This window comes from Punica granatum, chromosome 3 (genome assembly GCF_007655135.1).
Source record: "Punica granatum isolate Tunisia-2019 chromosome 3, ASM765513v2, whole genome shotgun sequence".
Taxonomy (NCBI): domain Eukaryota; kingdom Viridiplantae; phylum Streptophyta; class Magnoliopsida; order Myrtales; family Lythraceae; genus Punica; species Punica granatum.
In genome coordinates this window covers 18,129,398-18,150,887 of record NC_045129.1, presented here as the reverse complement: position 1 = coordinate 18,150,887, position 21,490 = coordinate 18,129,398, and the positions used below count along the sequence as shown (strand labels likewise).

The 21,490-nt window shown below is 35.5% G+C and overlaps 2 protein-coding genes across 2 annotated transcripts; both read right to left on the bottom strand.

Annotated features, from left to right (window-relative positions):
- On the bottom strand, nucleotides 1-4,222 carry LOC116200226 (protein CHUP1, chloroplastic). Its single transcript, XM_031531024.1, has 5 exons — nucleotides 3,684-4,222; nucleotides 2,957-3,205; nucleotides 2,721-2,839; nucleotides 1,636-2,409; nucleotides 1-1,164 (listed from the first exon to the last, which is right to left on the bottom strand). The coding sequence occupies exons 2-5, from the start codon at nucleotides 3,108-3,110 to the stop codon at nucleotides 292-294; spliced, it is 1,920 nt and encodes a 639-aa protein (XP_031386884.1). The 5' UTR covers nucleotides 3,111-3,205; nucleotides 3,684-4,222; the 3' UTR covers nucleotides 1-291.
- Nucleotides 4,223-15,103: 10,881 nt separating this feature from the next.
- LOC116200436 (probable calcium-binding protein CML18) lies at nucleotides 15,104-16,432 on the bottom strand. The gene is made up of 2 exons (XM_031531285.1): nucleotides 16,378-16,432; nucleotides 15,104-15,432 (listed from the first exon to the last, which is right to left on the bottom strand). The coding sequence occupies exons 1-2, from the start codon at nucleotides 16,430-16,432 to the stop codon at nucleotides 15,104-15,106; spliced, it is 384 nt and encodes a 127-aa protein (XP_031387145.1).
- Nucleotides 16,433-21,490: the final 5,058 nt, after the last annotated feature.

The window sequence follows — 21,490 nt, the reverse complement described above, 5'->3', positions numbered from 1 at the left end:
GAAGTTAAAACAAATAAGATGGTTAGCAGAAGCTACGCAAATCCTATATGTTATTTACAAAACTGCAATATGAGAGAATGTGACAGTTTCTGCGATTCTTTTATACAGTAACTGTGGCTGCATCACGTATGGTACCTAAATCATCAACTCCAGTTATTCTTATTCTGCAAAATCGGCCTATAGCGAATTGCTATCCATTAAAAATTTGGAGAAACGATCAGTACCTCATTTTTCTGTTTCCTAACCTATGGATTAAAAGATGTATACCTAAAGGCCATGACTTGGATTGACTCAAAGGCAAGCACTCATAGAAGCCGATTTCCTGTGGACTTTGCTGGTCCTGCCTCGAGAATCCTTGAGAGCCTTGGCATACTTCACCAGCTCGTTCTTCTCAAATGAGTCTGCTTCCTCATTGTTCAGTTGGCTGTCTTCTGCAAACTTACTATATGAGGTGGAACCCCCATCACTGTTCCTCCGATTCCGCTCCAAGTCCTTGACATCATCCAACTTCAGGCTCCTCAGTCTCTGTAAGTCGAGTGAGTGCCTAGACGAGCCCAAGCAGCTTGGGGTCATGCTTCGGTTATCCATCATCGAGCTTGAGTCACACCTAGGAGAATCGCAACAAGATCCAGTCCCTGATTCAAAGACCTCAATCCTTTCCAACGAAGAGATCCGGTTGCTATTACTAACACTATGATCTTCATGGCCCTCTTTCCCGAGGATAAGCTTCCGGAGCTTCCCAAACAGTTTGCTCTTCCTTGGGCTATGCACCTTGCTGGTGGAGGAGTTCGCAAATGAAGAGTCATCGAGCTCCCCTGAGTCTGTGAGGAACGATGCCTGGGATGAGGACCATTGATCAGAGTCAAAGTCGAGGGACCCCATTGGAAGCGCTTTCTCAGTTGTTCCATCAGCGTACTCGAGGATGAGCTGCTTGGCCTTCTCCTCAGACTTGGGGCTCAGGGTCTTGCTGAGGTCTCTAGCAGCAGTTTTACCGGCCGGGGGCTGATAATTGCGGAGCTCGTAGCGGAGGCAAGCATTTATCCACCGGAGATAGACCAGTTCCTCGACATCGGTGCATCGGTCAGCCTGCAGCTGCTCGACTTCTTTGGTTAGGGATTCGTTCTCTCGCCTGAGAAGTTCACTCTGCCTCTTCAGGGCTTCTGCCTGAAACAAAGACCACAGAAAAGTTCTAGGCCCTTTCTACCTTCTCATATCATACTTTGTTCAAAAACGGTTTCCTACAACTTGTTTCTAGAAATATTACTCTGGAAAAATGATCCGCCTGGTTTCGGAAAGTTTGGAACAGGTTACCATGTAATCCAATGCATAGCAAATTGCGGTCTATAATGTTCTTTCTTCATTGTATCCGTCATATTTTGAGAAAACACGAATGAAAGATTTTTTCCTTTTCTTTTTAAGCTACAGTTTCTCTGATTAGGTACTCTAATTAGACACACTTCATCTTTAATGAAGATTTGAAAACAAATATCCGGCTGACTCTGGTCATATTGGACTGAGGAGAAAAAATGAATCATAGTAACAAGTTTTAAATTTCCGGAACAGTTGTAAGAAAACATATCAATTTGAAAGACCATTAGACAAGAGAAGAACTCCATGGCAGAGTAAATAGATCACCTCAGGATCCTCCAAAATGCAGTTTGCGAGTATCTGTGTGGATTCCAACCTCTGAGAAAGCTCAGAATTTTCCAGCTGCAACCTCAAATTTGAGCTCCTCAGCTCTTCAACCTCATGCTCTAACTGCTTCAACTTGAGCAAGTTCGAGTGGACCTCGAGATCGTGCTTCGCAGAATCCCGTTCCTGTTCTTGTAATTTCTCAACCCTCTTCTGGAGCATCAATATCTGTTCCCTGTTCTGCTCAGCTTCAGATCTCAGCTTCTTTTTCAACATCCTGATTTTCGACCTTGCAGCTTCAAGATCAGCCACAACTTTTGCGTGATCAGCCACTTGGGCCTCCAATCTCCGATTATCTGCCTGTAGAGATTCAATCTTTAGGCACAAAAACTTCGCCTCCATGTTGTTTATCTTCAATCGATTCTGGAGCTCCATGACAGCAGCTTCTTGTTCCTTCAGCCCGTAGTATTCGAGCAACTGGACCTCCAGATTCCTCTCCCTCTCCTTGAGCATTCTGACCATGTTCCTCAGGTGCTTGATCTCTTGCTCGTAAACGTCCCTTTCGGAGGTAACAAAAGATTTTGGAGTGTCTAGATCGGATCGGGGGGTTTCACTCTCTTTCTTAGGAGAAATTCCTGAGCCTGAAAAATCCAGTTCTCTCACGAGATCGTTGAACTCTGGCAAAAGGTAACCCTCTCTGTCCCCTGACCGGCCACTGCTCGGAGATTGGCCCGTGGTGGAAATATCAGAGCTGGGTCTTTGACGGTATATTTCATCCTGATAATAGAATAAGAAAGGAAGGTTTAGTACCCGTAAGTAGCAGCAGCAGACCCGATTACCGGGAAACCTAGTATCCAACTTCTCATGGATCCTAACAAGTCCGTAATGCAACATTAGGCGTCAGTGCAAGTCCCAATGTTCCCTTGATGTAAACTTCCATAAGATGCACTTCCTTGGCATCAGCAGTTTCAGATACGGTGAATCCCAATTTGAAGCACAAGATTGTTCACCCATGAAATTTCAGGGGAACATGGTCAGATGTACTCAATGTTAAATGGCAATAACAATGATATGTCTATTAAGCTCACATGTTTTTCTGCTGTAGTTAATGTGACACGAGGACTGTGTCTCGATGGTGGTGTATGGAGATCATCTCCGGAGGCAGCCCTTTGTCCCTCCGAACGAACTTCATTACCATCACCGTTACCTAAACACAACTTAAAAGATTCATTAGTAGCACAAGGTAATCACAAAAAGCTCCATGTTGTAGGGGTTTACTGACACATTTAGCCCAATCTCTCACACTAGTTATTGAAAGAAAAACCTGAAGCAGCAGGGGAGGAAGGAGGAAGATTCGGGTCGACCCGTCTGGTTCGGAGGCGAGAGAAGAGAAACCCAGCGAGAGAGAAAGCCAGAGCCAACCCAAATTTGACTAAGAGGGGCTTCACGTTCCTCTGTAACATCTGTTCTGTTCCCATTGTGATCAGGGAAATCTACAATCCTTGGCTATTATGTATGACAAAGCCACATCAACAGAAGAATCTCTTCGATCCTCTTCTTCATCATCTTCCATCTACATATATCCAGCCAAAAAAAGAAAGTGGAAAACAAAACCTTCAGACGATCCTCAAGTAAAACATTGAACCGGAATTCGTGATGGCGACAATTTCAGAAAGCAACAAAATTATCAACTGGAAACATGATATGTACAATACATATACATAATTAATTATATGCCCAAGGGACCAAAATTAAAGAGCATGAAAATTGGCCCGAATCGAGGATTTCAGGAAACGAACAAATGGTTGTTTGAGAGATCACCACTCAATTTCTTAATTCAGAAATATGTATCGACATAATAACCAAGGCTGGAAAGGAGAAGATAAATTAAGCAAATTCATTAAGCTCTGCGCAAGAGAAACAATCCATGCCAAGTTGACAAAAAAAAATAATTAATAAGACAAAAATTAGAAACGTGGGTGCAGAAAATCTAATAAAAACCGAAAGGACCAATTTCACCGTTGGAGGAGAAAATGGAAACGATCACTTACCGCTACAGGGCGAAGGCATCGAAGGAAAACCAGCAGGGCCCCTCAGAATCAAAGCAGAACGACGACAACCTCGTAACGGTTGTTTTGCCCTCTTCCTTTGCCTCTTTCTCCTGTCTCGATTTCTTCACAAAATCCCTCCTTTGCCCCCCCTTCTATCTGCGTCTCTCTCTCTCTCTCTCTTTCCCCGTCTCTGTGAATGGTTTATGAACAGTTGATGGCGTATGAACGGGGAAAGTCTTCAACAGGGACAAAGCAAAGCAGAGATGTCTTTCTTTCTTTCTTTATTTATTGGTTTTTCTTTCCCCTAATACAGTGACGATGACAGGCGTTAATAGGAAGAGACAATGGCCGTTGATTCTTGTCTCACGTGGTGTTCAACGGGATGCTCGTAGAGAGAGAGAGAGAGAGAGAGAGAGAGTGGGTCTGCGCTCTGGGAACAGAAAGGAGGCACGAAGCAGGTAGGGAAGGTAGGAGGAGAAGAGAGGACAGGAGACCACTAATCAAAATCAAAATGTGGGTCGGAGAAAGGCAATCCGATTCCGATTCGGAGAAATCAGCCAATGCATTGATGATTTGCCCCCAACAACAACTCTTCTTCTTGAGGAATTCCAACTAATCCACCATCGCCGTCGCCGTTGCCCCATTAATAAATCGTCTGGATTGATCTGAGCTGAAAGTTTTTATTTTGACGGGTGGGTTGACAAATTTCATCTGTTTGTTTAACCTGTAGGCTGGAGAAATTAATTAATAAACAAATAAATTAAGAAACTATATGGGGTTTTGTTCCTTCTGGGAAACTAAGGCCCCGTTTGAATCGAGAGTTAATTGATTTTAACTTTAACTTTAACTTTAACTCAACACACTACATAACAAAAATACACATTTCTCAATTCAAAAATTTTAACTTTAACTTTAACTCAACACACTACACAACAAAAACACACGTTTCCCAAGTCAAATTTATAATCACATCTCATTTGTCCTTTTCCACAATCAAAATCAAAATCAAAATCAAAGTAATTTTAACTTTAAATCCAAACGGCCCCTAAAATCATCTGCGATTTACTTTATAATTAATTGATTAGTTAATTTGGACCTTTTCAGTTTACTGTTAATGGGTATCCGTCCCCCGTTTCGCCGCTCCTTGTTTATCTAATTCTTTTATTGCTACATCCACTCTGTATCTTCACTAGATGTACGAAATGCACGACGTGAATTCAATCACAGTTTCAAAATTATATTGTCTTATGCTCATGATAGAGGAGACGAGCTCTTTTACTCACCTCGAATGTTGTGAGTTCGCATTTTCGTGTAATACTAGATAATGGTACTTAAAATTTAATTTCCACATATGTCACGTTCTTCTTAAAATAATTTATTACTAAATCGGTACAAAGATTTAGAAGTACATATTACACTAATTTTAAAAGAGTTCACTACCACTAGTATCCCCTAATTGTTCGCCATCCACCAATTTTACCCCTAAATACTTTTGCCACCACTTTAGTAGAAATATCGTTGTTTCATCTATCATTTCGGTCCAACCGTGAGCACCTTTGACGGAAACTTGCTGTGGTTGCTACTTTGATTTAACATTTACCAAAATGACATCATTTTTAATATTTTTATTTTTTTAACGAGGGAGATCGACTATCAGCGAAATCCCCTCCTTCTCTCCTACTCTATTTTTGGAATAGGGAGGGTTAGGAGCTCCCCAGCTAGCCACTGCCCTCTCAGATAAGGTCATTGGGGGCACAAGGGGCTTTCGGTGACGTTGCTTATGGAGGCAGTGGTCGGCTAGAGCCCCCAGCCGATCTCTTCTGTTAAACAAAAAAAAAGTATAAAAAAAAACTAAAATGACATCATTTGGACAAGCTGTGATTACAAATTAATATTATTAATCTCGTTAAATCCATGTAAACAGTCATGTCAAGTTTCCGTCAATTATATTGACAGTTTGATTAAAATGATAGACGAAATAGTAACGTTTAGGTTAAAATAAAGGCAAAATATTTCAAAGGCAAAACTATTGACCGGCGAAAATTTGGAGGACAACAGTTACCTCAATTTTAAAACAAATTCCACCAGCTTTCACATCGGAGTAGAATAAAGGCAATACTACATATATTTTTGTGATTAATCATACCTTAGATGACCAGCCGAAAATGTATAGAAAGAGCGCATTAAACCAGCCCAAATAAATAAATAAAAACTAAGTAGGTGATTGTAAGCTAATGAATGATTTGTCTCCAGTGACCTTAGTTAAGGGATGACGGCGGATGGTGAGGTCTTCATCCTCGGCAGGCACCGAGGGAGAGACTTTAATATGAATTTACAAGAATATTCATAATCAATTTACAGAAATGCCCTTAAATATATTATGACGAATCAATATTTAGATTATGAAATGAATCTATATATAATATAAAAAAAAATTAAGACGTGAAATGTGAGCGTTCGATTTGAGAACTCAACTTTTGGTTAAATGTTTGTTATTGGCTCGAATCAGGCCAGTTGATAACCCTCAACTCTCGATTAATGGTTTCTCTTTAGTTGCTTCATTTGATGGAAATTCAATGTATTTTGACTGAGATTCATACATTTGGTATTTCGGCATTATATTCAACGAATGTCAGAAACATGTCTACATAATGTAATAATATATAATAAAAAATTTAAAAATTAAAACTTTTTGAAAAGAACCGCTAGAACTATATAATATTTTTCAAGTTCAGAGTGCTGAATTCTCTATAAATATTTGATAAAATTCATTTTAACCATCATCCTTCTATTCACCATGCTTTTTTTCTATATCTCTACATGATATCTCTACTTCTCATAAGTATTTATACGTATCATAGAATTACGGTCTTTCTATAAGTATATTGCTTGCTTTATGTCTAAAGTACGTAATTATTTATTGTCATCACGATTTTACTTATTCAACTGCCTTTTTCTTTTATCTATATTCATTTATAAGTTATATATGTTTATTATCTATTTTTATAAATAAAAAGTTATCGCACAATGCGTGAATAGAAATTAGTCGATATTTAAATTAGGGAAACAGTTTTCAAATAATTATTGTCCTTGGACGTGGACCTTTCTCATTCTAAGGTAGAGTAACTCCTCTCAACCTCCCGATAACCTCACAATTTTTAAATCAAGCAAAAAAAATTATCAAGGTAATTTATAAAAGAAAAAAATTTTATAAAATGGAAATTCCTCCAACAAAAACCAATAGGGCACAGAGACGATTAGACACATTTAAATATCGACTACTACATATATGATGCAAGAGTATATGTTTGATATAGGTCAATATTTATTTTCTAATTAACTATCGTGATTTGTTTTAAATTGATTCACATATTTGCAAGAGTACAAGCACGGACGTGTTGTTCACTAGAGTATTTAAATGAGGGGGATGCAAGAGAGAATGCTTAAAACAAAAGGTCTTAACGACGATGTGAGCTGGTAATGGCATTGGAAAGTCTCATGTCTTAAGGAAACTCTATTATTAGGATATTCTCCTTGAAGCCACACATGACCTCAAGAAAATATGTTTATCACCTCATGTCATTCATGGGCTTTTTTTTTTCTTTTTCTTTTTTTGTGGTCTATAACTAATCGAAGGAACCGACTAATATAACAAAACATGGCGAATATGGTGCAAAAAAAATATTTAAAATTCATTGAAATAGAATTGAAAGATCAATTCAACGTGGTGCTGGGGATTATCGAATTGACTTATTCGAGCCACTTACAATATTTAATCAAGAGATGAGGATTCTCAAATGAAATATTCATATTCCGCGCCTCAACTCTTATATAATTATGTATTGATGTTTACATTTATTGATTTGAAAAATATGAATGATATATCATAATTTAAATTCATTGAACCACATTAACGAATGGCGTTTTAAGTAAAGCATAACGTTACATTTTTAAAATAAGTTAAAATTATATTGAATTATTTTCACTCATTTTAGAGAGTTTTTCCCATGGAACATATATATCCTTACCTATCTATCTATATAAAATACTAAAAGTAAGGTCGTTAAAGAATCGGGAAAAAAGGAGGCTTCTCCTCATGTGACCCTTCGTATGACGCTAATAGCAATATCACAAGTGGCACAATATTGTGTTACCATGTCGCTTCATGCTTCATGAAACCAAAATTATTTGCAATTATGAAAAATAAAAAATTAATATATTGAGTCTATTAAATTGTTCATATTTTGTTGCTTTACATTGGTTGAGACACTTGCATGAAAATATTAAACTCCACTAACATATATAATATTCGTCTAATACTATTTTAAGTGCATATATAATATGAAGATTGATTAAACAATACAATACACTAGGATCTAACGTCGCCTAATGCCGCGGGTTGGAAAAATTCATTAACAATTTTTTGATTTATCATAGTAGTTTGTGCAACAGATAATATAAAATAAGAGTTTTTACCCCAAATGGCCTATGGTTTACATATTTTGTCAAATCTATCATATGTTTTTTTTGTCAGATATATCTCTTGGTTTACATTTTGCACAAAATCTATCCCGCCGTTTTTTTTGTCCGTTAATGAAACATTAGTAGGCTCCAAATCTATCGCATTTTTCAATTTTTTCCCAAATCTATCCTATAGTTTTAATTATTTCCTCAAAACTATCCCATGGTTTTAATTTTTTTCTCAAATATATCCCAGATAAAAGGGGCTACTATGGCAAAACCGTTAGACATTGACGGAGATATAACGGCGAGATAGATTTGAAGCAAAATGTAAACCATGAGATATAGCTTACAAAAAAAATGCATATGATAAATTTGACAAAACGCGTAAACCATGGGCCATTCGGGGTAAAAATCCTATAAAATATAATAAAAAATAATGATAAAACTAAATATATGTAAAAATTACAAATTCTCGACTGAAAGTAAATGATCCAAATTCTCAAAAGATTATACTATATTTCAATATTTTTAATTAAAAAATCATGATCACAATCTCTTTGCTTGGCCTATTAATTCTAAATGGTTGAATTTTACTTGCAGTAGGGATTTAAAATTTTACTTGTGTTTGCCAGAAAAATAAGGACATTTAGTGGCACAAATAGAAAGAGAAAATTTAAATTTGTGATAAACTATCTACCAAAAATAATTTGGGATAAATTGGAATAGACTTTTATGAATGTCGACGGTTCTAGATGATTCAACACTTATTTTCTTTAAGTCTCACATTGTGGAATAAATTATGATATATACGAGTTTCTTCATTTGATAGATATAAAAGTTATGCATTACATATACCTAAATTTTTGCAATGTTAATAAGTGCAAAATACTGGCACACAACAATCTCTGATTTCATAGCATAATCTTCTATAACAAAAATCTTATATTTATTTGGTTTATAAAAATTTTAAGATTCATTTTGTTATGAATAACTTCCCAAAAACAAAATTTAAATTGGTTTTCATAGAAAATTAAATTAATTGTTTATGCTAATACATTTAACGCATAATAAATTGCCCAATTCTTCTCATATTATGTATTATAAATTATAGATTACTCATAATAATAAATTATTATGATTTAATTTTATTATAATATATTAACATATGAATTAGTAAAACATGTACTATTTTGTCCCTATTTATTAGGTTGGAGTTAAGTTTATATATTATATATAGATTACTATAAAAATTCAAAACCTTGAGAAAGAGATATAATACAATGACACGTCTTATTTATTAAGAGGTTTAACAGGTTCAGTATCTTGTCAATGAGATAGGTTTATCCATGTATATCTCATCAATTTTATTAGTTATTAATGATTTAAGTTTTATTAGATTGAGAATGAAATGATAACTTCAATGTTATAATCACGTTATTTTTCGAATAATAATCCAACTATACCTAACTCAACTCTGTTCTTTCCCAAATTTAATAACATAATAATTACTATTTTGTCTTTTTCTGCCATTTAATAATAATTTCTCACTCATATTTTTTCTAACTATTTTTATAATCAATTTTTAAATAGTAAATTCATCATCTACTTTCACACATACATATATATATATATATATTCTCACACATCAATATACACTTGCAATTATTGCATAAAATCAGATTGAGTTAAATCACGATCCAACTCAAAAACCAAACGCAAGCTTATTCCCGCTTTTCTCTCCTTATCTCCCTCCCCTTCTATCGTTCTTTCCTCTATCTATCATATAAACCCGCACCTCAACCTGTTTTCTCAATTGTAGCAAATTGTTTTACAAATCAATTGTTATATTTTTAGCACAACAATCTTATGTGAGACGATCTTCAACTGTACTTACATTTAAATTATACTTTCACAAATTCTTACAGCCATGTTTATTGTACATACTACAAATAAACATATGATGGATCACAAAAAACCGGCTCGTGGGGGTGGGGTGGTGGCGTGTATTTTGGATAAACAAAGAGATTAAATATCCAACCTTATGTTATCAAGATTTATGTGGCAACGTGGGAGCCTAAAACCCCAGTTGGCAATTCTTAGAGCCCCATCACATATGCTTCTCCTTTCATTAATTGTATACAGGTAGTTGAATGATGTGATCTTAGAGGAAGGAGCTATCAATTGTAGTTGCTTTCTTGAGTTAGCTGAGAAATAATAAATATATGAATATGATATGATGCTACTAAAGATTCTTTTCACAACTGCAATAAGTATATATAGATTAAGAATTGGTTCAAGCGATCTGGTGCTTATTTTCCTTAAGAAAGATTTCGAGTTCGAGTCTTGTGAATTGAGAAAATTCTTGATCATTAGGAGAGTTTTAATCCGTAATGAGCCAATTGGCTAGAACGGAATTAATTACTTGGGTCCATTGGACTTCTGAATATCAAGATACAAATTCAAAATAATAACAATAATAATAATAATAATAATAATAATAAATAATGTTGAAGGTCAGATACAGGGACAAGATGAAGTTTCTTGAAGGCCGACGCGCTTAAGTGCTTGCTTTTCATGAATTTTATTTATAGTAAATGACTACGACTTAAACTCGGAACAACGCAGATAGATCACAAAACTCAGAACAACGCAGATAGATCACAATCCTACCCAGGTATAGTTGATGCGTGCGTTTCTCATCATGTCCAACTAAAATGAGGTGTAAGCTTGATAATTAGATATTCTACAATTGTCTTAATTAATTAGTTTTAGTAATTATTAGTTGTACATAATTAATTATTGCTTTGAGGCACTTTAGGTTGGCTTATTTTTCCTAAGCATTATGCAGACCGTTGTCTAGATTTCTTGAACACTACATACACCATCTTCTCTGCAACTGTTGAGTGAACAGAAGGAATGAGAAGTTAACAGAGGTCTTAATCCACCTCGTCTTATCTTGCTTTGGTTTCTTTTCTTTTTTTTTCGGTTACATTTTCTTGCTTTTGTTTGTACTTGATGATCTGTAACTTAGTTATAAGTCACCTTCAAGTATCAAAGATGACACTCTTGCAGTGTCAATAAATTTTAACGCAAAATATGCACATTTCACATTCGGAGAGATTCTCTAGACATCCCATGTCATATAGAATAAATAAAAAGAAACGCATACCAGAGCCACTTAAAAAAAAAAAAGAAAGAAGAAGAAAGGCATACGTTCTCTCTAGCTTCCCCCTAAAAAAAATTGCCAATAAGCACAATGCAATGCAATCTGGCCTAACAAAGCATTACGCAATTAATTGCGTATCATATCATATCATATTGTATTGTATTATATTATATTATGATATATTATATTATATTATATTATATAAAAGAAACGAAAGGAGGTGCGTAGGGACCACTGGGCGAGTGGGCTTCACTTCCCCCCTCGCTCACCCCTTTTTACCATTTTTAATTTTCTTTAATTTTTTTAAATTTCTCCCATTTGTTTTTAGCATTTTTGGATCGGATCTAATCAAGGTGCTATTTTGATAGTCAACCTAAATTAATGTGGTAAGTAATAAGTCCAACCCATCAAGCCAAATGATCCGGCTGTTAAGATCATACCTATTATTTTTAAAAATTAGTTATCATTCAACTTTTATTTAGAAAAATAAAATGAAAATGAAAGAAATTTGTATAGAACATACTAGATGTACAAATTAGATTGAGAGTGGGGAACTTTTTCTCACTCTCGATGTTTCCTTTTCTTTTTAATTTTTATATTTTTCTAATTTCTTTTTTATCCTGACCCAAAGATGAAACATTAATTTTGACGCTAATTTATTTTTTGTAAATTTATAAAATGCAAAAGATATTCATTTTCTTACACTATATCACATTCTCCTTTATTTATTATTTGCAAAATTTTCAGATATCATTCATACTATTCGCTTTAAGAACAAAACAAAAATCTTTCTACTCGACAATCAATGCAGTTAGTCTTTTAAGGTACACTTCATGAAATAAAGATAATGATATAATCGATGATAATATGAATAAATTTTTTTATAGTTGAGTTAAGCTAAAACTATCATTAAAAATATAAAATAAACTCAATTTTAGTGGTACGATAATTTATACGAAATTTTAATAGATAAGATAATCATAAATTCAAGTTTAGTGTCAATGAAAATTTTAATAAAAATAATGATTAAATAATGATCATGACATTAATATATCTAGAAAGTTACTATAAGTTTTATAAATTTGATCAAGTCTATGTAAAATTATAAATATAATTTTGTGTCTTTTTATTGGAATATACAAAAAGAAAAATAGAGATTGTCTAGATATGATTTTTAGGTATCATAAAAAAAAATAAACCCGCAATGAAGTGCAGGTTGTCGCACTAAAAATAATATCACAATATTATAATTTTTGTCAGCCTTTTTCAATGTTAGTGTTTTAAATATTTGAATTTTCTATAGTACGTTCTATTAAAGATAATAAATATAGTTATTTTATAATAAAGATAAGACACTCTGAACACATTATTTTAAGACATAATCATCATTAATAAATAAGTGACTATAAAAAATAATAATTTATTGATATTACATGTATGTAACAATCATTTGAGACAACTTTTTGGACCGGCAGCGAAGCGTGGACATTTTACGTAGTTATAATTATTATAAAATAGATGAAAAGAGGCCTGTTTTCATAGTATGAGGACACGTGTTCTCCTCCCATTTTTATAATTTTTCTGAAATTTCACTATATTTTCAAAAGTTTCTATGAAGTTGTGCAATTCTTTGCTTTGTCCCTCCAATATACTTTCTAATATATTTGATTATAATTTTTAGAGTAAAATGCATCTTTTGATCCTAGAGGCAGTACAACCCCCCCCCCCCGGGCTTTGAAAATTTGCACTTCATTACACAACCTATTTAAGGTGGAGCAATGTTTCACACTAGGCTACTTTTTTCGGAAAATTTTCTTGCCAAGAATTAATTTATTCATTATAGATTTCTGAAAATAATTTTAAAAATAAGAAATTTGACATTTGAAAGAGTGGGGAAAATAAAAAAAATAAAAAAAAGAAGACGAAATCTCAAATGGAGGCAGAGCCTCATTTCACTAAATGATAAAAAATAACTGGATATTGTGAACACCAGAAATCAATGTCCGCAGATCAATAAAAAAACAGTTGACCGACATCTCAGGGCGGAAGAAATAATCCCAGCATCCTAATTCCTAATTGCCATATCTAATTTAAATATCTCAAATAATCAGGGGACAATAATTTACCTTCTTCAAATCAGTGAGAAATCAAGCTTGGCTTCAATTAGGACTCAGCTCCAAGGTTGGTAAAGTGTAAATTTTTAAAGGTCGAGGCACTCTTCCTTTAGCCTCCAAGGTTGGGGGCAACCGCATTTTATTCTAATCTATATATGCTTTTCTCCATTCTTTCTAGGTATATTTCCTGAAAATTAATTTTAAAAACAGAACATGTACTATTTAAATTACAAAAAATTTCATAATTTTTTTGCCACGTATTTTTTTTTTACTTTTGTCTCTTTCAACTTTTTTTCCCTCATTCTCTTTCAAAAATTTTTATGCATATTTTTCTTTGGAAAAGTACAAAAACTACCCTTATAATTTGAATTTGAGATAAATTGGATCTTGTGATTTTTTGATAGACAACTAACATCCTGTAATTTACTTCATGATACAGAAGGTACCTCACCATTAGTATCTTTGTCACTTTTGATCCTCAAACTTTTCTTTTTGCCTTTATTACCCTCAAACTTTTAACCTTTTTCAATTTGATCCTAAAATTCAAAAAAAAAAGAAGATGAGGGTTGGGCCGCAGGTTGACGACCTCGACCCCACCAATGAGGTTGTCGACACCCACAGAGGATGCCAATGGCCATAGAGGTGGGGTCGGAGTTGTCGATTGGCGGCCTCAGCCCCCGAATCGACCGGGATCTCGAATTTGAGATCCTAATTGATTTGGGGGCTAGGACCACTAATCGGTATCCTTGAACCCACCCTTGAGGTTTCCGACGTTCTTTTGGGTGTCAGCGATTTCGGTGGTGAGGTCGGGATCGTCGACCGGCAGCCCCAGCCCCTTTGCCTTTTACCTTTTGAATTTTAGGACCCAATTGAAAAAAAGTTAAAAGTTTGAGGGTAATGATGATAAAAATAAAACTTTGAGGACCAAAGTGATAAAAATACTAATAGTGAGATCCCTTATGTCTTACGAAGTAAACCGCATAGTGTTAGTTCTCCCTCAAAAAATTACATGGTCCAATTTGTCCCAAGATCAAATTATGGGGGGTTTTTATACTTCCCCCTTTTTGTGATAAAACGAGGGGTATTTGAATTCAATCCAACTAAGTTCGACCAACCATATGAACATCGTGCAAGGCAATATGACAAGTCAGTCTGGCCACATAAATAATGTAGGTGGTTAAATAGGGAGTGTTGTCATGTATGGTTTTTGGACTACTTCAAACTTAGATTTTCACCAAAGTAGCCACGTCGTTTTACCGTCATGCCACATCGAATCTTTGTCCACTAAAGTTTTATTTATTCTGCATTTATCTCATTTTTATCTTCATTCCATATAATATTAACATAGATTTGGATCTTTCTCTCACGTTCATGGATGCTTTATGAGTTAATATTAGTATCAATAGCATATTCAACTAAATTTGTAACATAATTAAATTCCAGCAATTTCAATATTTCTTGTATATTTTACTATATTATAGTTGATATCTTTTTCAACCCTACAATGCACTTCTATATTTTTATGCTCTGTTTGGATTGACAATGTGATTTTAAAATCCTATTTTAACTTAACTCTAAATTTTTTAAAATTTCAAAACGACCCTCACTTTTTAAAATTTCCCAATTTTGCCCCACCCTTTCTCTCCCCTCCAGAACACTATTCATCATCTTCCTCCTCAAGCCACACTGTTCATCGTCCCTTCCCGATCCCGATCGAACAGCTTGAAGATCTGCCTCAGCTGTTCCTCCGAGTAGGGAGACTTGTAGGGGTTAGGGAGGATCGAGGGTGCCACGAGGGCCACGAACTCGGAGAACTCCATGAGGTCGTTGTTGGTGTCGGGCCTTTGGGTGAGTGTCTCGAGCTGCTCGGGGCTGGGCTTGAGCTCGACCGATTGGAGGAGCGAGCCGAGCTCGAGCTGGGTGAGGCTACTGTCTCTGTTCTTGTCGAAGGAGCGGAAGATCTCATGGAGCTCCGCGATCTGGTCCTCGTCCAGCTTCACCGATCCTCAACTGCTGGATCTGGTCCTCTGCGACCGGAAAGTGAGATAGACAGAGAGCAGAAGAATACTACCTCGAATGATCAACCTCGGGGCTCAACTGTTGGAATCTTGGAACCGGGCCACCATGGGAGGTCTCTTCTCCTCCGTTCAGAGCGAAAGATCTCGAGGGAGGAAGGACATGGGAAGAGTAGGAGAGAGAGAGTTGAGTGTGAAGAGAGAGAAAGCCTGGGGCATTTTTAAAAAAATAAAAAAATTATGGGTTATCTTTTAATTTTTAAAAATTTAAAATCAAACGAAATCATAATTTAACTATGAAACTAAACACACGATTAGATTCTTATTAACAAAAAAAAAAGATTTATTTCTAATATTTGAGTACATCCTAACATTGGTACTATGTGTCTAAAAGTTACCGGAATCAAATGCTATACATCGCAGTAAGGAAAGTTAAACAATAAAGTTTAAAACTATGAGAAATTTAATGCAGAGGAATTATCTAGAATAGACAAATATAGTAGCACTTTTATATGTATTCCAAATAGATATGATATATTTTTATATCTATGGAACAAAAGTTAATAATTTCAATCTTATAAAATCAATTAGACTTATTGCATATATTAATTTATATATAATTCTCTCCCTCTCATGTAAACTATTTAATTACTATTTTTAAACTTTCATATAAATTTTGATCTTTTTATACCTATCTTATAATATCATTTCATGAATTCTCTCATTTCTTTTTTCCTCTACCACTACTAGAATACGCACTCGTACCAGCAGATTTTACCGAGGGAAATGTTCCCTCGGTAAAAACTCCGCCGATAACATAATCCGAGGCAGTACCGACAGATTACCGGCGAAAGAGCCCTCCGGTACTGTACCGAAGAAAAAAATCCCTTGGTATTCCCTCGATACTGGAGTTAAAAAAATTGAAATTGCTGTACCAAGGGACCCTCCCCTAGGTACAACCGTCGTTAACAACGAATGGCTGTTACCCATGCCTCACCGAGTTCCTTTGGTAATGCCCGTTCGGTGTTATCAAGGGGGTCCTCCCCCGTTATTCCGCTGGTATCGGGTCAAAACCCCTGACCTAATACCGACCTCTCCCCCAAACACACAAACACATAGAGTTGCAGAGTTGAATAGCTTTCGCCCCCATTCTCTTCTGCACGTTTTCTTCCATTTTGGCCCGAAAATGCAGACCTTGCACCTGTCTTCTTCTTCCTTCGTTTGATAATAGCAACCCATGCCTCGATCCCGCTCTCGATCGCATGGCCCAAGCTCCGTACGAATAAGCCCCATCCCCTTCTTCGAGCATGCGCAATTGCTGGAATTTTTTATTTTAATTATTCGAATATAATGACATATATATACTTATATATTTTTTAATTTAACCTCCATTGTTGTAAATTTTCGTTTCCATTAAATCTTCTACTATTTTTTATTATTTATCAAAATAAAAGAAACAAATTATGAAAAAGAATAACTCGTATGCTTTTTGAATATATTATATTTCCATTAAGATTAAGTGAAAATTGTTTTTAAATTAAAAATTGGGCAAATTACACAAAAAAACCTAAGTTTTATAAAATGTCTAAGTTTTATCCTAAATTTTATTTTGTAACAAAACAAACTATAAGTTTTCTAAATTGTCTAAAAAATGACATCCGTTACAAATTCCGTCAATTTTGCATACGTGTGCTGTTAACTTCAGACATAAATCAATAAACAAATAAGATAGGTTAAATAAAAAAATTCAAATTTTCAAAAAAGTCTCAATTCCATCATAAATTTGGCTTGTAATGAAAAAAACCATATGTTTTTGCTCATAAAGTCGGCCCCGGCTAGCATTTCCTCTCATGGACCATTTCTGAGAAATTTTTAAAAAATGTATTTTTTAAATTACAAATCAAAACATGGAACCAAACTGAGACTTTTCTGAAAATTTAGGTTATTTTTGTAAAGAAAAGAGAAGATGATCATATGATGTGTAAATTTTGTGGGTCCCGTGAAGTCCACGTCAGCAAATAGATGACAAACTTAACAGAATGGTAATGGGAGGTCAAATCTGAAAAGATTCTCAAAACATGTGATTTTTTTTGTTACAAAATAAAATTTAGGAGAAAACTAAGATATTTTACAAAATTTAGATTTTTTTTGTGTAATTTGCCCTTAAAAATTCTCATGATGTTATTCAAAGGTTTTTTCCATTTAGTGAAATTATATTTCTATTTCTATGTCTTGTAGGTTTGGAAATCACCTTCGGAGTCCACCTCATTAATTGGAAAGCCCCATATATTCGGACATTAGTCCATTATATGTATGCACTTCTTTCAGTAATTATTCTCGATATTTTCATGCTTAGATAAGATTGGTTGTGCATGACCATAGGTTAATCGCAATGTTAGAATTATGGAGAAGGAGGATGGGCTTTGCGGAAGTGATGGAGACTTCCCTATGTCGATTGTCACGAAGTAATAAGGAAATTAGAACCGTCATAGTTGTATGTGGTTATGATTGCTCAATTCCTCTACTTGCTCCGGTCTTCTTATTAGTCATTTATATTTGTTTCTTTAATTATTTTATCTAGATGAATAGTCCTCCAAATCGGAAATTAGATATACTATAGGCACTATCCAGGTCGAGGAGGTATTAGGGATGAGTTCGTCGCTTGGTAGACAGCTTCATAACACTCGTCCTAGAGAAATTAGAGAGTTCCAGGACAGAAGAGAAAATCATATGTCCATGCTTGAAGTGTGAGCATAACGGCCGTTTGTTACGACTCGATAAAGTTCAAATCCATTTGTACTAGTTAGGTTTCAGGCCTAATTATTAGTATTTGACCAATCATGGGGAGGTCAATCCTAGTAACATTGCTTCCTCTTCTTACCGGTTTCTACATGATTATGATGACACCGGGGAAGTTGAGAATATGTTGAATTGGTACAAGAACATGGTCTACGATGCGGTGCGGCAGGATTAAGGACATGATATGCATTTAGGGCGTTCTATGTTTGATGAAGAAGAACCAAATTCGGAGGCTCATAAATTTTACAGAATACTGAGTATTATAACTAGCCTGTATGACATGGGCAAGAGCAGCATTTTTCCTCGTCAATTGCGACTATAATAATGAGCGTCAAATTTGATTACAACGTCTCCCAAGGTGCCATCAATGACATTCTCAAATTAATTTAGGAACTCGCTCCAAATATGAATGATATTCTCAAGAGTTTTTACGAGGTGAAGAAGCTAGAGTCATGTATGGCCTTGAGCAGAAAAAGAATTGATTGTTGTTTAAACTACATGTCGCACTATATGGACGATGCTAATCTTACTGAGTTGCAAAGTCTGCAAATTCCGTACATTGTGACGCCAACAACAACACTAAAGTGATGGCACGACAAAGTATGCAATATTTGCGTATCATACTGAGACTAAAAAGGCTTTATGCGTCAACGACTTTAACAGCTAATATGAGATGGCACTACAAGAATCATCGAGTGAAGAATGTTATGTGTCATCCTTCCAATGGGGAAGCTTGGAAGTACTTCTACTGCGTACACCCAAATTTTTTTGCAGACCCAATAAATGTCAGCTCGGATTGTGCACAGATGGGTTCACTCCATTTAATAAAGGGAAGAAGCCTTATTCGCGTTGACCAATTATTATCATTCCCTGCAACTTGGCCCCGTAATTATATATGCAATGGAATATATATTGTTGACATATATCATCCATGGTCCAAAAAATCTGAAGTCAATGATAGATGTTTACTTGCAGTCACTTATTGATGAGTTGAAGGAGCTTAGGGGAAATGAGGTTCTATTTATGATGCTTCGACAAAGTAAAACTTCAAACATGAGTGCTACTTTAATGTGGATTGTGAACGACTTTTCGGCATAAGGCATGTCTCCGGTTGGCAAATTGCAGGGAAGTTGGCTTGTCCTTATTGCATGTGTTACCTCCATGCCTCCACTCTCTGATATGGTCATAAGAACAGTTGGTTCTCTCTGATATGGTCATAAGAACAGTTGGTTCGATTACCACATAATATTCTTGGACCATAGTCATCCATACAGGGGAGACGTCAGCAATTTCAAAGATGAGAGGGTGGAGACCGAGGGATCACCTACTCTAGTAACTGGTAGCAGATCTACAACTGGTTTACAATGTGAAGAAGATCACCCAGAAAGGACAGGCTGTAAAATATAATGCTAATGGCCCAGACCTGGGTGAAGGTTATAGGGAAGAATAAGAAGGGACGGATACGTGGGATGAATTAGCTCCGTAAGCACGATCTAGCAGTGCTATCGGGCCATCTGGGATGTCACAAATGAGCGATATCTGCAACGAGTAACTGAGTCAGGAGATTAGCCAAGTGAATTCACATGGTTGCTCATCAAGCCGAGATGTATTCCTAGGTTTCATTTCACATGAAGGAGATGGCCAAGAGCTTGGCTGCCATGTCAGGATGTCCCGTTGAAAGTTTCATTCTGCAGGAGCATTGGGGGAAGTAACGTCATCCGGACCAAAATCAGTAGGGAGGTGGAGATGACGAGGAGGATGAAGAGGATCAAGACAATGGCGAGGACGAGCAGCGGTCCCAATAATATAAGTATGTGATGGTTGTTGTCTATTTCTTTGGCATTTAGATGATGGCCAATAGTCCTTGTATGTTTTAACATGTGTAATTTGAAAGATTGTTGATCTCAATTATTAAGTTTCTAAACTAATGGAGTGCTTGTTTAGTTGTTTATGACAAAACTTAAAGGTTGAAGCGGATCCAAAGGAGCTAAGGAATGCACCGATGGGTACTACTGTTAAACATAGTGCAGTAAGTTAAGATCTATTTTCATTTAAAATATAGCAAATAAATACCAAAATCTTTTCCTGTATAAGGCAAATAGACGACAAGTTTCTCCGTCGGATCTCTGGACATGTTGATTCAGTTTATTCATACAATTATTTTGAATATCAAAATTTCTGTCCAAATCGATTCCATACCAAAATAACCAGGATATAAGTTTAAGTTGAAGTTCTCAACAAATTGTAACAGATGCAGCTAACATACAACTTAGTATCATATACATCATTAGACGGCGTAATTTAAGAGGCTAGGAATCAAAGAATAGATCATTCCATATATTGCCACAGTATTAAACTTCTCCTTTTCCCTTCTCTAACTCTTTTGCTCCTTTTTTGGTTTTGCCGAGGAAAACTCCCTGAAAGAGGGGGATATGTGCACTTTTGAGCTCATTTAGAGGGCACAAATTGTGTTCAGAGTTTCCATCAGGAAAGCCAAAAAGGAGCAAAAGAATTAGAGAAGGGAAAATGAGAAGTTTAATGTTGTGGCAATATACGGAATGATCTAATATTCTTCAATTCCTAGCCTCTTCCTAAATTATGCCGTCTAATGATGTATATGATAGCTAAGCTGTATGTTAGCTGCATCTGCTACATTTTGTTGAGAACTTCAACTTAAACTTATATCCTGATCATTTTGGTGTGGAATCGATTTGGATAGAAATTTTGATATTCAAAAAGCACTGAATCCAGAGCTGAATATAACTCGGGGAAATGATGGTTTGCGAATAATCAACTCAGTCGGCCATGACCATTCACAGACCTTAAGAGTCACCATCTACTCCTTGCTTTCCAAGTCTATGTGATCCCTTGTGAAGCCAACAGGTATGTCCTAAGCATAAATAATACCATATAGAGAATTACTTCATGTATAAAACTATTATGAAATATTATCACGCAAGTATCTTTTTGTTAATAGAATTCTAGCTCCTTTTCCACTATACCCAGCTAAATAGGCAAGCAAGAACAACCTTAATGGATTCAATTGGTATATGTGAGGTCGTTATACTGGTAATTTGGTCCAGTTCTTTAGATTCTCTCACATAGTTCAAATAAAGAGCTGTGACAGTTCAACCAAAAGAAGAAGACGGAATGTTTACTATTTGAGATGTATACTAGAAACATCACTAAGAGTCCACGTCTGATCTAGATCTGATTTTTCCTAAAAGGGGAGAGATGTTTACGCTGCTT

Excerpts from the sequence above, each read along its gene's own strand:
- LOC116200226 (XM_031531024.1), bottom strand. The coding sequence starts at position 3,110 with ATGGGAACAGAACAGATGTTACAGAGGAACGTGAAGCCCCTCTTAGTC. Across the intron at positions 2,840-2,956 it reads TTCCTCCCCTGCTGCTTCAG|GTAACGGTGATGGTAATGAA; the intron begins GTTTTTCTTTCA and ends AGTTGTGTTTAG. Across the intron at positions 1,165-1,635 it reads GCATTTTGGAGGATCCTGAG|GCAGAAGCCCTGAAGAGGCA; the intron begins GTGATCTATTTA and ends TCTTTGTTTCAG.
- LOC116200436 (XM_031531285.1), bottom strand. The coding sequence starts at position 16,432 with ATGGGTAACAGCCATTCGTTGTTAACGACGGTTGTACCTAGGGGAGGG. Across the intron at positions 15,433-16,377 it reads ACCTAGGGGAGGGTCCCTTG|GATCGGTGAAGCTGGACGAG; the intron begins GTACAGCAATTT and ends CCAGCAGTTGAG.